At 37.4% G+C, this 14194-nt stretch overlaps 1 protein-coding gene and 1 pseudogene across 6 annotated transcripts in view; one reads left to right on the top strand and one right to left on the bottom strand.

Annotated features, from left to right (window-relative positions):
* The window catches only part of Tcf12 (transcription factor 12), a 257308-nt gene that overhangs the window by 183704 nt on the left and 59410 nt on the right, over positions 1-14194 (top strand). For all 6 annotated transcript variants that reach the window (XM_021171999.2, XM_021171997.2, XM_021172001.2 and 3 more), the window contains one exon: positions 3888-3940. In XM_021171999.2, coding sequence (XP_021027658.1) covers positions 3888-3940 — 53 coding nt within the window. The remainder of the gene's footprint in view (positions 1-3887; positions 3941-14194) is intronic.
* On the bottom strand, positions 8292-11144 carry LOC110301387 (annotated as a pseudogene).

Here is a 14194-nt window from a genome sequence, read left to right as displayed (position 1 = left end):
AAACCCTGTCTCGAAAAACCAAAAAAAAAAAAAAAAAAAAAAAATGATTTCATAAATTCCTGTCTCAACAGAACAATAGTCCTGTTAGTTCATGACTTTAATCTTCAGTTTAACATAAAAATTAAGACTCAGAAGATGTCACATACATAATTACTTCCTGGGATAAGTTTTAAGATTTCTGTGAGTCTTGAATCCAGTGGGTTTTTTGCTGTTGTGTTTGTTTGTTTGTTTGTTTGCATACTAGTTACTTCTTTACTTTTCCGTTGAAATTCAGGTAAAATGAATAGAATATAATGTACTTAATGAAAGTAGACAACAGCACGCTATCTAGTACACTGGCACTGTTGTTTAGTTCAGAGCAGCATACAGAAAGAAACTATGTAGAAAGCATTCATACTCCTCCCTTATAGCTTCATTGTTTATGTCAATTATGTGTGTATACTTATAGCCCTTCATTCACCTATCCATCCTGATAAAACCAGTCTGTTCTGTGCTGCTGTGTATTCTGTAACACTTTCTATCTCATCATTGTTTAAAATGATTTTTAACATAAGAAAACTAAATTTAATATAAAAATATTATATATTTCATGTATATTAATTATATCTTACATAATATATCACCTGTATGTGATATAATTAATTTACTATGATAAAAATAATAATAAATTAATGTAAAGATATTGTAAAACATGTTTATAATGAAGGTAGACTAGCATCTAAAGCAAATGTAAGCCAAAGAAGAATGTACTATAATCCCTGATTGCACAAATATTTGTTGACTGCCTCCAGCTAATATATCTACTTATAAAACCATATATTTTGGTGAGTGTTTCTAGTCTCTAGGTCTGAAGTATGAATGAGGTACATAGAAAGGACGCAGTGATGGATTGCTACATCCAGAAGAGCATTCTGATGGATGTCTTTATTTTCTAGGAACATGGTCAGGTAATATGTGGGGGTGCTTTTTGAACCAGCTCTGATGGTTTAGACCAGCATTCTTTTTGTTATTAAAGAATGATAGCTTTCAGGCTGGAGAGATGACTCAGAGGTTAAGAAAACTGTCTGGTTTTTCCAGAGGTCCTGAATTTAATTCCCAGCAACCATGTGGTGGTTCATAACCATCTTTAATGACATCTGGTGTTCTCTTCTGGCCTGCAGGCATATATGCAGGCAGAATGTTGTATGCAAAAATAAATGAATGAATGAATAAATAAATAAATAAATAAATAAATCTTTTTTTTTTTAAATAACTTTCAAAATGTTGCACATCTATGTTCCACTTGTTCACCCGATTGAGTTTGTTAGCCTAGTAACGACCTTCATTGAGTCTATATTGGGTTAGTCTCTAGGAGTGTCTTCTTCATAGACCCTGAGTTTACACTGTGACAAAGAACTAATCCCCTGCCAGTGTGCTGTTACTAAAAGAAAACCAACTATTGAATAACTAGAAAAGAATAGGGATACATTAAAATCTAGGCTTAAAATACAAGTTTCAATTTGACTATGATTTATAGATACTATTGCTTATCTTCTCTGTCTTTTCAAAACTCTGAAGTTATAATGTTAACATTAGGTTATAAATAAGGAGACAAAATGGAGTACAGCCTGTGATGTTTCTCTTGATGCTCAGAAGAGGCCTTCCATTTTCTGTGTGGATATGTTAGTAAATTATTGCCTATTGCTGTTCTCAATCTTAGCATCTTATTCACATTGGAGTGTCTGGTAAAATGTGAGCACTTACAAGAACTTTAGAGAGCTACATTCAATCTTAGTGTTTTCTAAAACAATTTAAATGCTCTAGGAAATGTTCTGAGGAGCAGTAACTAGCTAATTTTAATTGGTTTTGGTCTACATAAAAGCTAAAAGTACTTTAGTGTGGGACAGGAGAGATAGCTCAGCAGTTTAGAGCACTGGTTGCTCTTCCAGATGACTTGAGTAATTCCCAGCACGCATAGGGTGGCTCACAACTTTCTATAATTTCAGTCTTGTGGCATCTTCTCATCTGGCCCCCATGGGCACTGCCTACATGTGGTACATACACATGCAGGCATACATATACCCCTATGGCATACATTTTAAACATCAAAGTATCACAAATGTTAGGTGATGCAATGAACATATTTCATGTGTTACCATAGATTATGATACTTACATGAGAGGAGCATGCAAGTAAAGGTGCTGAAACAGAAGAGGTTAAAGTAACCTGGCCAGGCACTTAGAGCTTCTGAACTGAATGCCACCAGCTTACTCTCCTTCACAGTTTGCAGGGTCCCCAAACTAGACTTTGAATACCAGACTGGTGATAGTATATGGCTAATGATAAGATACAAAAGAAAAATATCCAGATAACTCCAAGCATAGAAGCTGTTTCCTTGATTTTGTATAAAGTATAGCTTTTGCTCAAGGAATTAGTTGAAATGACTTACCAAGAACAAAAATTTTGCTGTAAGTTTTACAAATACAGAGTATGCCAGATCTTGTTTATGTTTGGCACTTCTGTTTTAAGCAAATGTACGACACCTCCTGGGGAAGGGCTCTGATGAATGCTTTTTGCCCTGTCTATTGTATAATATTTTTCCACATGCTGCTTACAAAATTGCTTTTTTCCCTTTTACAGAATTCACAGACCAAATTTAAATGTTTCAATCTTTATAAAATCATGTTTTATTGTGTAGTATCATTTAAATACTTTTTTTATTCTCGTGTTTTGAAGTTTTAAAAAATATGGAGTTTATTTTACATCAGTCTTCTCTAACAGTGAATGTTTCTGAAAATCCTGAATTTGATCCATTATTTATTTGTGTATGGTTGGAAAGCTGTGTGTATCACTTTTCAAAAAGAATTTAGAAAAGTTATAAATTTTATGCACAAGGAAAATTAGAATACCAAGTTAGGCAAATGAAAATTGTCTGTTCATTTATATTAATTTATCTTCCAAATTCTTTGGATCTAGAGCTATGAGCTCAGCAGATACGAGAGTATACTACTCTTGCAAAGGAAACAAATGTAGTCTCACACCATGTGGCAGCTTATAACCATCTGTATGAAATTCCAGCTCCAGAAAGTTCAGCATCCTCTTCTGGACTTAGTGTCCAAAGGTACCTGTACTTAAACATTCACCTGCACTCACATATCCACATGTACATGTTTGTGCGCACTCACACATACACTCACACACACACGCACTTTATAGCAAAATAAGAGATATACTTTCTTTGTGTGTTCATTTCCTGGAAAGGAATAAAAGTCCCAATTGTACCTTAGTGCTGAAGTTCCAGATTACTCACATATTACCAAAGTAAATGCCATAATACTAGATGTGTATCTTGGCTTTATTCTATCGCTTGTATAGCATGTCATGATGTTATTGTAACCTTAGTTTTCATTCCTTAAATTTTATTTCAAATTTTATACATAGTATTTGTAATACAGCATTTGATGTTATTAAGGGCTTTTTGTTGTTGTTGTCGTCGTCATCGTTGTCATTGCTTAAGTTTTTTAAATATCCCTTTAAGCCTAGCTCTTCATCTGATACAGTTTGTCTGTTAAGAAAGTGTGCTGTTAGACCTGTTGCACAGAGTTCCATCTCAAGTGAACTGACATGTGTGATGTCTTTAAACACTCCTGGCATAACAGCCTCTAAAGATGTTCTTTCTCCTTCACTTTTTGTGGTATTGGTGTGCTTTTCTTTTTGCTTTACTCCATTTATTGTTACCTTTCAAACTTAGAAGAAGAGCCAGGACTGTCATTCTTGTCTTCCCAGGCTCAGGAGCAATATTAGGAAAAGAGAAACCATGGGGGTCTGGGGGAGTTTCCTGTTCACTGGAAGTCTGGATTTTTCCCCTAGTGTAAATGCTAATGAAACATTTTGTTTTCCATGCTCAGATCCTTTACAAGCAAAGAAAGTAAGAAAGGTGCCTCCTGGTCTACCTTCTTCTGTAAGTACTCTCTTCTGGTTTTGTTTTGTTTTGTTTTAATTTGATGTTCAATAAATTGATGTCAAGTATTGAGTATTTACTTGTTACAAGAATGGTTTGATTGGTGCCAGTGGGCATACTTTACATAGTAACTGTTCATTGCTTTAACAAAATCATTGATTGAGATAAATCCACACTTAAGGTTCAGCTTTTTGTTTTCTGTGCAGTGATTTGTAGCTTACTCATATGCTGTCACTCCCTGTCTCTGTCATTTGAATTCCCCTCTTGGGAAGTAGACTAGGCCTGTAGCTGTCAAAGAAGATCTCCTATGCAGGTCTTTTGATGTTTAATTAGTCATTATGTTGCTGAACAGGAGGACAGACAGAGATTAATAGCTGAGAATCTTAGAAATTTACATTTGTAATAATCCCAATGGAGCTAAAGACATTAAGATTCGGAGGACATGTTCGGCTCAGCTTGCCTCAGTAGGACTGAGGTTATTAATATGCATAAATCACCAAGTCAGATGTTCATTTTGAAGCCCTTGTGGATTTTAAAGCCTTCATTAAGCCTTTCCCAACTTCAGTCTAGCATCAGGAAAGCTTTCACGCAACTAGTTTGTTGATTCCCTACTTTCTCAAAAATGTATCCTTTGAGAATAAAGAGCTTTGATGCAGGAGGCTGGGAGAGGTTGGTAAAACAGTCAGTAATGGCTATAGTAACCTAATACTGTAGGAGTGTTTGTGCTCTTAATATCCTCGCTCTTTGAAGCAGTAGAAGTATTTGTAGATAAACTTACATTTTTAATCCACCCATACTTTACAAACCTCTGGTGAGAAGGGAAAGGGTTTTCTTCTCTCTGTGTAGAACAAATGCTCAGCGAGGCTGTTAGATTGAGGCCCTGTGCCTTGAAGGGTACATTCTTTGTTGTGTAAATGGATGTTAGGCTTTTATTGGGCAATACTTAACACATGGGCGCAGGTGCTGCCAGATGAGTCACAGCTCATCAGAGTTTGGACTGAATGGAATATTCTGCTTGCTTGACAAGTAGCAATCTAGAAGGGGCAGCATGGGCCTGCGCTTTTTTTTTTTTTTTTAAGGGTAAAGTACAGAAATCATCTTTTGGTTGTTTGCATTCCTTCTCTGTTATGTCCTGCCCCCTTTTTCTGAAAAGTCGAATTGAAATCTTTGACACTCAATTCCAGATGGATCTGAGTTTTATGAAGCATAGGGCAGCTGTGCTCTGAACCTGCAGCCTACCTGGAAGGTTGAATTGCAGCTGCAAGCATCCTAAACGCTTTTGCTTGCTTAAGCACTTGGTCCCACTAGAGGCTGAATAGCTGCTTGATAAACAAAATGAACAATGCCTCAAATCATTATTCCTGAAGACAGGAATTTCAGCAGCAGCTAAAAATAGTTGTACGATTTACATTTTAACAGTTATGTGCTGTACAAAGATAGGTAGACAGTATAACCTAACAGAAGTCATACTCATGTAGACAGTACTGCTAAAACCTGGAGCAGTGTGGTTTCTTATAATACTATAATTCTGTGAAAATAGTAAGTTAGATTACATATTAATATTAGCAGAACCATACTGCTTCAAAAACAAACTAGTAAGTAAAATGACTCCCACATTTATTCTTGGTCTGGCGGAAAAACTACTGAATTTTGATGAACCTTTAGAATGATTAGGAAAATTTTAAGACAAGCTTTCTTAAGTATTATATTTTTCCAGCTTCTTTGGTATACACCTTTAATTACAGAGTCAGAGACAGTTATATATATGAGTTGGGGGACCAGCCTGGTCTTCATAGGGAATTCCAGGCCAAATAGGGCGATGTAGTGAAACCCTCTCTCAAACATACACGCACATGTATATATGTTTGTATATACCAGTGAGCATGGTAGTATATATGCTTATAATCTCAACACTTGGGAGACTAAAACAGGATTGCTGTATATTCTATGCCAGCCTGGGCTCTCTTGCAAGACCCTGTCTAAATAAAACAATAAATAAAGAAAATTATATTTTTCTATTTGACTGCTTATAATGAATATACAGTTTTGCAAATCTTTGATGTTGAGAATCATAAAAAAAAGTGAGAGCAAAAAAAGACCATGAATGTACATGTTCTATTTCATGATGATTTGAATAATGAGTATCATGCTTCCAAAACTCAAAATTCAGCCAAATGTTCAGATTTCAAACGGGCCAACAGGTAAAAAGAACAGAAGTGTGAAAACCAATGTTTTGTCTAAATTTAGAAGTAAGGCATTCCTAGATTCTATAGTAGATTCGACTTTTGTAAATGTACCGTAGCATTCCTCCTCCTTTAACCCCTTACCTCAGGATAAAAGCAAAGGACAGTATTCAGTACACATGGACATAGGGAGGTCTGCTCTGAGCACAGACCTCCAGTGTCTGGGCTTGCAGTGATTGGAGTCTGTTGGGACTGAACAGAGTTCAAAGGGTGTGCAAGGTACTTCAGCTTGGCGGCCATTTTCTTACCCTTGAGGGTTCCTTAGCCTCCCTTTCCTAATCTCTGAACACCAGCTGTGTATACCTGTTTTTCCTTGGTAGGAGATCATTGCTAAGATAGAAAGTAGAAGAAACTTTGGGACATAGGGCAGGGATTGGGGCAACTATTTCCTCTGGCAACCTTTCTTGAATTTACAAATGGAAGTGTGTTCAGTAGGATCCCTTCAGTCTCCATGTCACTTTGCTTAGTTCTGGGCAAACAAGCATAGAGGGTATATTGAAGATGGATGTGTAGAAGAGAATCTTATTTCCACCTGTCATATAGACTAATTCTGTTTGAAGGCTGATCCAATACAAAATTCACACAGTGGCCAGTTCATTGTCTGACTGTACAATTAGAGCTGTAAAGGGTACAAATGTCCAGTTTGACTGAAGGATTTCATGTATCAGTAGAAAGCAACCACTTTTGATGTTTATGGTGCCCACTGTTGAAGCTGTGTCAGAATTGTATCAGTATAAACCATAGGCTTTTGACCTCACTCTAAGATGTTCATTTTTGTCACATGCCAAGAAAGCTTTGATCTGGTTTAAAGTGAGAAAATAGGGGAAAAAAAAAAGAGCAGTCTACCACTTCTGTGGACCCAGTTGTCTCCTGGTGTAGTTGCAAAACTCAGTTACAGGGTTATTTTCTATTTTTTTTTTTAATTAGGTACTTTTCTTCATTCACATCTCCAGTGCTATCCCAAAAGCCCCCTCCCCCCCCCCTCAGGGTTACTTTCTGAGCTCTGTGCTCCTTGTTAAACAAATATATGCTTCAATTTCATTCAGAGATAACTTTTTAACCATATTTTACATGGTGTGTGGTGGAGGGTCAGGGGAGTGTCTCTTTCCACCATGTGGGTCAGGCCTGTTGTTAGGTACCTTTACCCTCTCAGTCATCTTGCTAAAGGTGGCTTTTAAGGCTTATTTTTACAGATGCTGATAATTTGAATCTCTGAGTTGTTATAAACCAGACATAAATAAGTAGCCAATTCATTTTCTGTGTATGACTTGTCTGGATTTATATTGTTGAGTTGTTTGAATACACTTAAACCTTAATATCACTGTCAATATATCCATCAGTAGAAAGCCAAGTTGTCCCTTTCATTTTTTAAATTTTGCTGATATGACAGGTTTGTTTTCTTAATATAAAATAAAGACATAAAACAGCAAAAAAAAAAATTAAGTTTTTACCATCAGGGGTGAGTGAGCTCTGTATTTCACTCTAAGTTAGGAAGGGCTTTTGTCCTGTGTCACTGTCCAGTATGACCTTTGTTCTCACAAATGCTTGCCTTTGTTCAGCTAATACTGATTGTGTTTGGGAAGTTATTTGTTCCCTGGGTGTATCTTGTTTCAGGGATTATAATATATGCCATGTAGATTTGTGAGTAATCTTTCAGTCATTTAAAAAACACTACAAGTTCTGAAAATGTTTCTAAATTGCCCCACATGCATAGTCTTGAAGTAGATTTCAAATGTTTTAAACTATTCACCTATTAAATTTTTTACTTTAAATTGTATTTTAGTATCTAACCCAATATATCTGTAGTGTTGGCAATATTTTTTAAGTTTTCAAAAAATAATCTGATTCTGGCATGGCATAAGTAACACATGCCTGAGAGGCAAGAGGTGAACGGAGATCCAGCGCTCAGGGTTGGATTTTTATATTCCTCAGTATACTGCATCAGGATTCTTCTTGTTTTTCAGGTTCTTGAGACAGAGTCTTACTGGGTAGCCTAGGCTGACCTCAAACTCAAGAGTTGCCCCTGCCTCTGCCCAGTCCCCATCCATGTCCCCCAGTGCTGGGATTAAAGGCACTTATCACTCAAAGTCTTTTTTTTTCTAGTTAGAAACATTTTATTTAAATGTGTCAAATAAAAAACCCACATTTTCAGACCATAAGATGTTAGTACATTCAACAAAAACAATATTTACTGCTGTGAACTTTACAGAGTATAATCCAGATCCACCTTGATTAGATGGTTGATGATCCTTCCCAGGTTACACTGTACAGACATAACAGATCCCTTATAATAATGTAAACAAAGTAACTTTTCCCTAAGGGATGAACTTGAGAACTTCAGTCCTTTCTTTCTGGACTTGCACTTGCACTTTTGTGTGGACTTCCTGATGAGGAATGACTTCTTTTAGGAGGCAGAGATCTAGATTTTGACTGGCTGCTTCTTGGTGGTAAAATAGACCTGGATCTTGATCCCGACCTTGAGCAGGATTGGAAATACCTCAATCCTATTATAGAACCAGATCTTGATCTCCGAAGAGACACAGACCTTGAGTGTCGAGGAGATGCTGATCTTGACTGCCTTCCTCGGCTCCTGCTGCTTGAGCGAGAGAATCGCCTTCCCCTGGATCAGGAATGTGATCTAGATCATGGACCCACTTCTTCCTCATCAGCTATAGCGACAACAGTCATAAGCATAATGTCCCTTTTCACCACACTCATAGCATCTATCATTAGGATCAAAGGGACAACAGACAAGTGACCTATCAAAACGAGATCTCCAAGGCATACCTGTTGATAGTTCAACCCTCACTCGAGAACCACAAATCACTTTCCCATCTAATCCTCGAACTGCATCCTCTGTCTGCATCTCTAACGTCTTCAAATTCCACAAAGGCAAATCCTGGAGGATTTCTGGCAATCCATACAGTTTCTAAGGGCCCGTAGTAACTGAATGCCCTTTCTAACTCTCCTTTACCAGCACCAGTTCCCAGGTTACCAACATATAGCTTGGTTTCTCCTCCATGCCGCCTGTAATGTGACTTGATGCGTACTCGGCTCTAGCTTGTAATGCTCACAACGCTAGTAGCACGGAAGTGGCTGCACAACCTCCTCTGCTAGCAATCGCAGCGGCGCTACTCCACTCAGTCTTTTATAAAGGGCCTGTATAGTAAATATGGAGTATATTAAAAAAAGAGTATAGTAAATATGAAAGGGGGGCAAATGGTCTCTGCTAAAACTACTAGATCCTGTTGTGTTAATAGTATTGAAAGTAGCTACAGGTGATAGGTAAATGAACAGGCAAGGCTGTGTTCCAGTAAAACTTGATCAAAGTAGTTGGTAGATCAGACTTGTGGCTTACTAACCCCTAGGTTGTTGACCTGTGCTAGACTCACTGATACAATGTAGCCTCTTTGTCATCACACACACACACACACACACACACACACACAGCCTTTTTTAATTGTACTGTCAGCTGCTTTCCAAGACTTATTTCCTACTGGCACAGTAAAGTGATTAAGTGTTAGAATTTTCTGGGATATAAGTGTTACATTAGATGATATTGTAGATGTGTGTATACTCAAGTTGTCATTTTTGTCCTAGCCCAACTTCGTGGTAAAACGTAAGCTGAAGGTGGGTGCTGTGATCTGTTCTCTATGAATTATATATGACAGTAGAACATGTGGGAAATAAGTGCCATTCGTTTAACATGAACACTTTACCAAAAGCTAAGATAATTTGTGTCTGAAAACTTCATTTTCCTAATGTTAATCTTTATGAATGTAGGTGAATTTTTTTGTGGTTCTTAATGATTTTTAACTTTTATTTATTGGATATTTCCTTTATTTACATTTCAAATGTTATCCCCTTTTCTGGTTTCCCTCCCTCCTGGAAACACCCTATCACATCCTCCTTCCCCCTGCTTCTATGAGGGTGTTCCTCCACCCACCCACACACCCACTCCCACCTCCCCACCCTCAATTCCCCTACTAAAAGCTCACGCTTTGATTTGTACTTGAGATGTTTTTATTTAGTATTGTTTGAAATCAGAAGCAGATATTTCTCCCTGAATCAGGTTTTCAAAAACCAAGGTTAGGGTTATCACTCAGTGGTAGAGTATTCCCTGTATTTAGTCCCCAGTCCTCAAGAGGGATAAGAATCTGCTATTAGGTCTCAATGAGTCCCTTGTGCTAAAGACATTACAAGTGTTCTAAAATGCGCTGGGCAGTGCTGGGACATGCCTTTAATCCCAGCACTAGGGAGACAGGGGCAAATGATTCTGTAAGTTCAAAGCCATTCTGGTAGTTCCAGGATAGCTAAGGCTACATAAAGAAACCCTGTCTCGAAAAATAAAGAAACGAACAAAAAGAAGGTTAAATACAAGGAAAAACATAGACCTGTCTTCAAGATGATTATAGTTAAAAGAAAAAAGTTAAAAATTGTACCAGTGAGGAAAAGTAACCTTTAACATTTTTCTGTTGAATAATTGTCCTCCAATCATAGCGTATACTACCCAGAAAATTATTTCAGTCAAGGGGGATGGAGATGATGTCTGTAGAGCTGTTAGCTTCCTCATCCAGAGAGGAGCACTGGGTGGTTACCTGTTGTAAACAGTACTTCTCAGTTTCCTTCTCTGGTTGTCTAAACGATGAAAAATATGCTAACTTGCTTTTTTAAATCTTTATATAAGAAACAAATTTTTGTTCCCATTTGACTTCTAAAATATGCTGTTAAATTTTACCCCAAATAAAGAATGTTTTTACAACATAATTCAGTTACCAGTGTCAGCTCAGTATTGATTCAGGATTGACCTCATCAGAAATGTAGACTTTTCTTCTAAAACATTAGTGTGTAGAAACCAGAGTACAAGAGACATTTTTTCCCTAAAGAAAAAAAAGTACTTTATTTCTCATACTAAAGTAACTTCAAGATTTAACCATCTTTCAGTACCTGTGTTGTATCATCTTTGTCCAAAGATCACCTCAACCACTCCCCAGCTAGTCTTGCACTTTTCCTTCAGTGGCTTCTTTCATGAAGAGAGCTTACTTAACACAGTCTAGGTCAGATCATATCATCCGAATCACACCTCCCTTAAATCCTGCAGTAGCTTATCAGTACTAAGCCAAAGTCCTCATAGTGGCTTCCCAGACCCTCATGACCTATCTCCTTTCTCTCACATCCTCTTTTTCTATCTTCCCCTCCCTTGGTCCATCCTCAGGTCCTTCTATGTATGTACTCTTCTCTCTGCTACTATTCCTGTGTGGTCCTTTGTACCTGCATGGCTGATTTTCTCTCTGATCATAGGGGTCTCTCATTGCCATCCTATATAAAATGGCAACATACACTCAATACTCCTTCCTTCCCTGCTATGGATACTAAATAAATTAACAAATCCATGTGATTAGCATTATAGCTATAGCTGTCTTACCTCCTGCACCTTGCTTAATTAACATGAAGTTGGTCTAAACTACAAAAAATTATCTGAATTATATTCAGAGAAGGAAAACTGTAGCCATGTTTTACCCTTTTCTTATAGAACATTATGCTTAAACCTTATAAATACTTTAAGATGAGGGGAAAGCTGTCCAGCTTTTTATCAGAAAAATATCCTTTGCTTGGAAAGTTTACCAATGTCATTTCCCTTTTTGTGAGCACAGGCTCTAAGTTTGGATACATGAGAATCAGGAGACATATAGTTCATTTACAGCATAGAGTCCTAGTATTAGAAAATGGTGTGTGGAAGTGATATGATCTTTATCCAAGTTTAACAATAGTACCACAGATAGAATCTTTCAAGGTTAGGGAAGCATATATTTCAGTGTTACACTCTAAAGGTGGTGTGATGGTGCTGCCAGGATCTCATCTTCTGAGCTCCTCAGTCTGTCTGCTCATTATAGCTGTTTTTTGTTTATAATCCATTTCATAGTCCCTTTTACTGCTCTACTAAATTTTCTAGCCAGAGCGTACAAAGAATCATGATATAGGCCTTGCACTTTTCTTGAAGGATGGTACAGGAGTTGCAGTCCACTCCTTTGACAGGCTCTCTTGTCAGCTCAACTACTCACTTCCCTCTCTATAGAAGCTTCTGTAGTTATTTCAAGAGTTTGACAACAAATCTTTCGATTTCTAGGGGAACTAAATCTAATGTCAGACCTACATATAAATGCACATTGTTAAAATGAAACGTCAAAATCGTTATTGAGTAAATAATGCCAAAGTTGGGTAAGAGTTTTTACCTGTTGGCAAGATGCCAGCCTGTGTTGTTGTTCTGGATACTCCACAACATTTAAGATAGATGATCACTTTAAATGAGCATATTACAGGGCACTTATACCTCACTTGTCAGCACTTGTTGAGTTCAGAGCTTTTAGATGCTTATCTTAGAGCTCAGGAGTTATGATGCGGTTCTTGAGATTCTTTCCTGAATCTTTCATTTCATGTAAAGCTTAGTAGGTGTAATTATGAAAATAAGATTTGAGATTGCTTTGGGCACTGGACATCAACTGCAACAACTCTGGTGTCTTAGTGAATAGACACCATGACCAAGGCAACTCTTATAAGGGACAACATTTTATTGTGTCTGGCTTATAGTTTCAGAGATTCAGTACACTATCATGGGAGAAGTATGACAGTGTCCAAGCAGACATGATGCTAGAGGAGCTACATCTTGATCTACAGGCAGCAGAAGTGGATTGTCTTCCTCAGGCAGCCAAGAGAAGGTTCTCTGATTCCACACTGGGCAAAGGAAGCATCAGCATAGGAGACCTCAAACCCAGCTATACAGTGTAATACTTCTTCCACCAAGACCACATGTACTCCAATAAGGCAATACCTCTTAATAGTGCTACTCCCTGTTGCCAGACATTCCAAAGCTATTCAAACCACCACATCTGGGTTTCAGAAACTTGAGTGTATGGCAAGTTCTAAAATATTTCAGAATACCTAACAATTATGGAGCTCTACAGAATAAAAAAAGGCACGCCAACAACAATGAAAATAGTCTCACATCTTGTACACATAATCAGTTTACTTCAGCATAGCAGCATTTCACTCTTTTTAATTTCTTTCCTTAAGACCGTTGAATCTATAAGTACAAGCTCTATCACGCTTCAAAAATATGTGCATCATCCTACATAGGTGCCATGATCATCTTCTCCACAACCTTCCTGTTCTAGTGTATGTATACTGCTGCAGCAATCACTGCATTCCTCTTCTATCAGAAGTCTGAGTAGCAAGTAGATAGCTTTAGTTTTGTTTTAAATAGAGAAGTATACTCAGTGCAAATGAAAGAATTTAAGACAGAAGTCTTTTATTTAATGCAATAATTTATAGTTTGGGGTACAGTTGATAATAAAACATGAAAGTGGTTAATTAGTTGGGCTCTCTCTCTCTCTCTCTCTCTCTCTCTCTCTCTCACACACACACACACACACACACACACACACACACAGGGTCTCACTATGTGGCCTGAAGTCATAGCAATCTTCTTGCCTCTGCCTCTTGAGTGCTGGTATTACAGATAGGAGCTTAGGAAAGGCTTTATTAATAGTCAAATTTCAGCATAATTTGATGCCTGGATTTAGAAGAAATAATTGAATGGAATGATCTGAAATCTCATTTTCTGAAAAGACAGAACTGAAACCTGAGCCCTAGCTCTTCATCCAGTGTTCTTTGGCATCACATATTATAGGCCACAGTTCTCTATGACATGAGCCACCTATCTTAATCTGCAGTAAGAAGAATATAAAACTCTTGTACATACATACGTAGAGAGTCTAGACCAAGTAGTTTAACAGATCTTTATCAAAATTTGTGTCTTTCCCCCAAGTTTATACGAAAGGGTCATTGTTATAGTGATATACCACATTTCCTGGTGACTCATTACAAATATTAGATAATGTTTGTTATACTTTTTTTAACTATTCTATTTATTTTTATTAGATATTTTCTTTATATACATTTCAAATGCTATCCCGAAAGTCCCCTATACCCTCCCTCCGCCCTGCTCCCCTAC

Source organism: Mus caroli, chromosome 9, assembly GCF_900094665.2.
Source record: "Mus caroli chromosome 9, CAROLI_EIJ_v1.1, whole genome shotgun sequence".
Lineage (NCBI taxonomy): Eukaryota > Metazoa > Chordata > Mammalia > Rodentia > Muridae > Mus > Mus caroli.
Note: the sequence above shows the minus strand (reverse complement) of the source record. Positions and strands in the feature narration are given on the sequence as shown.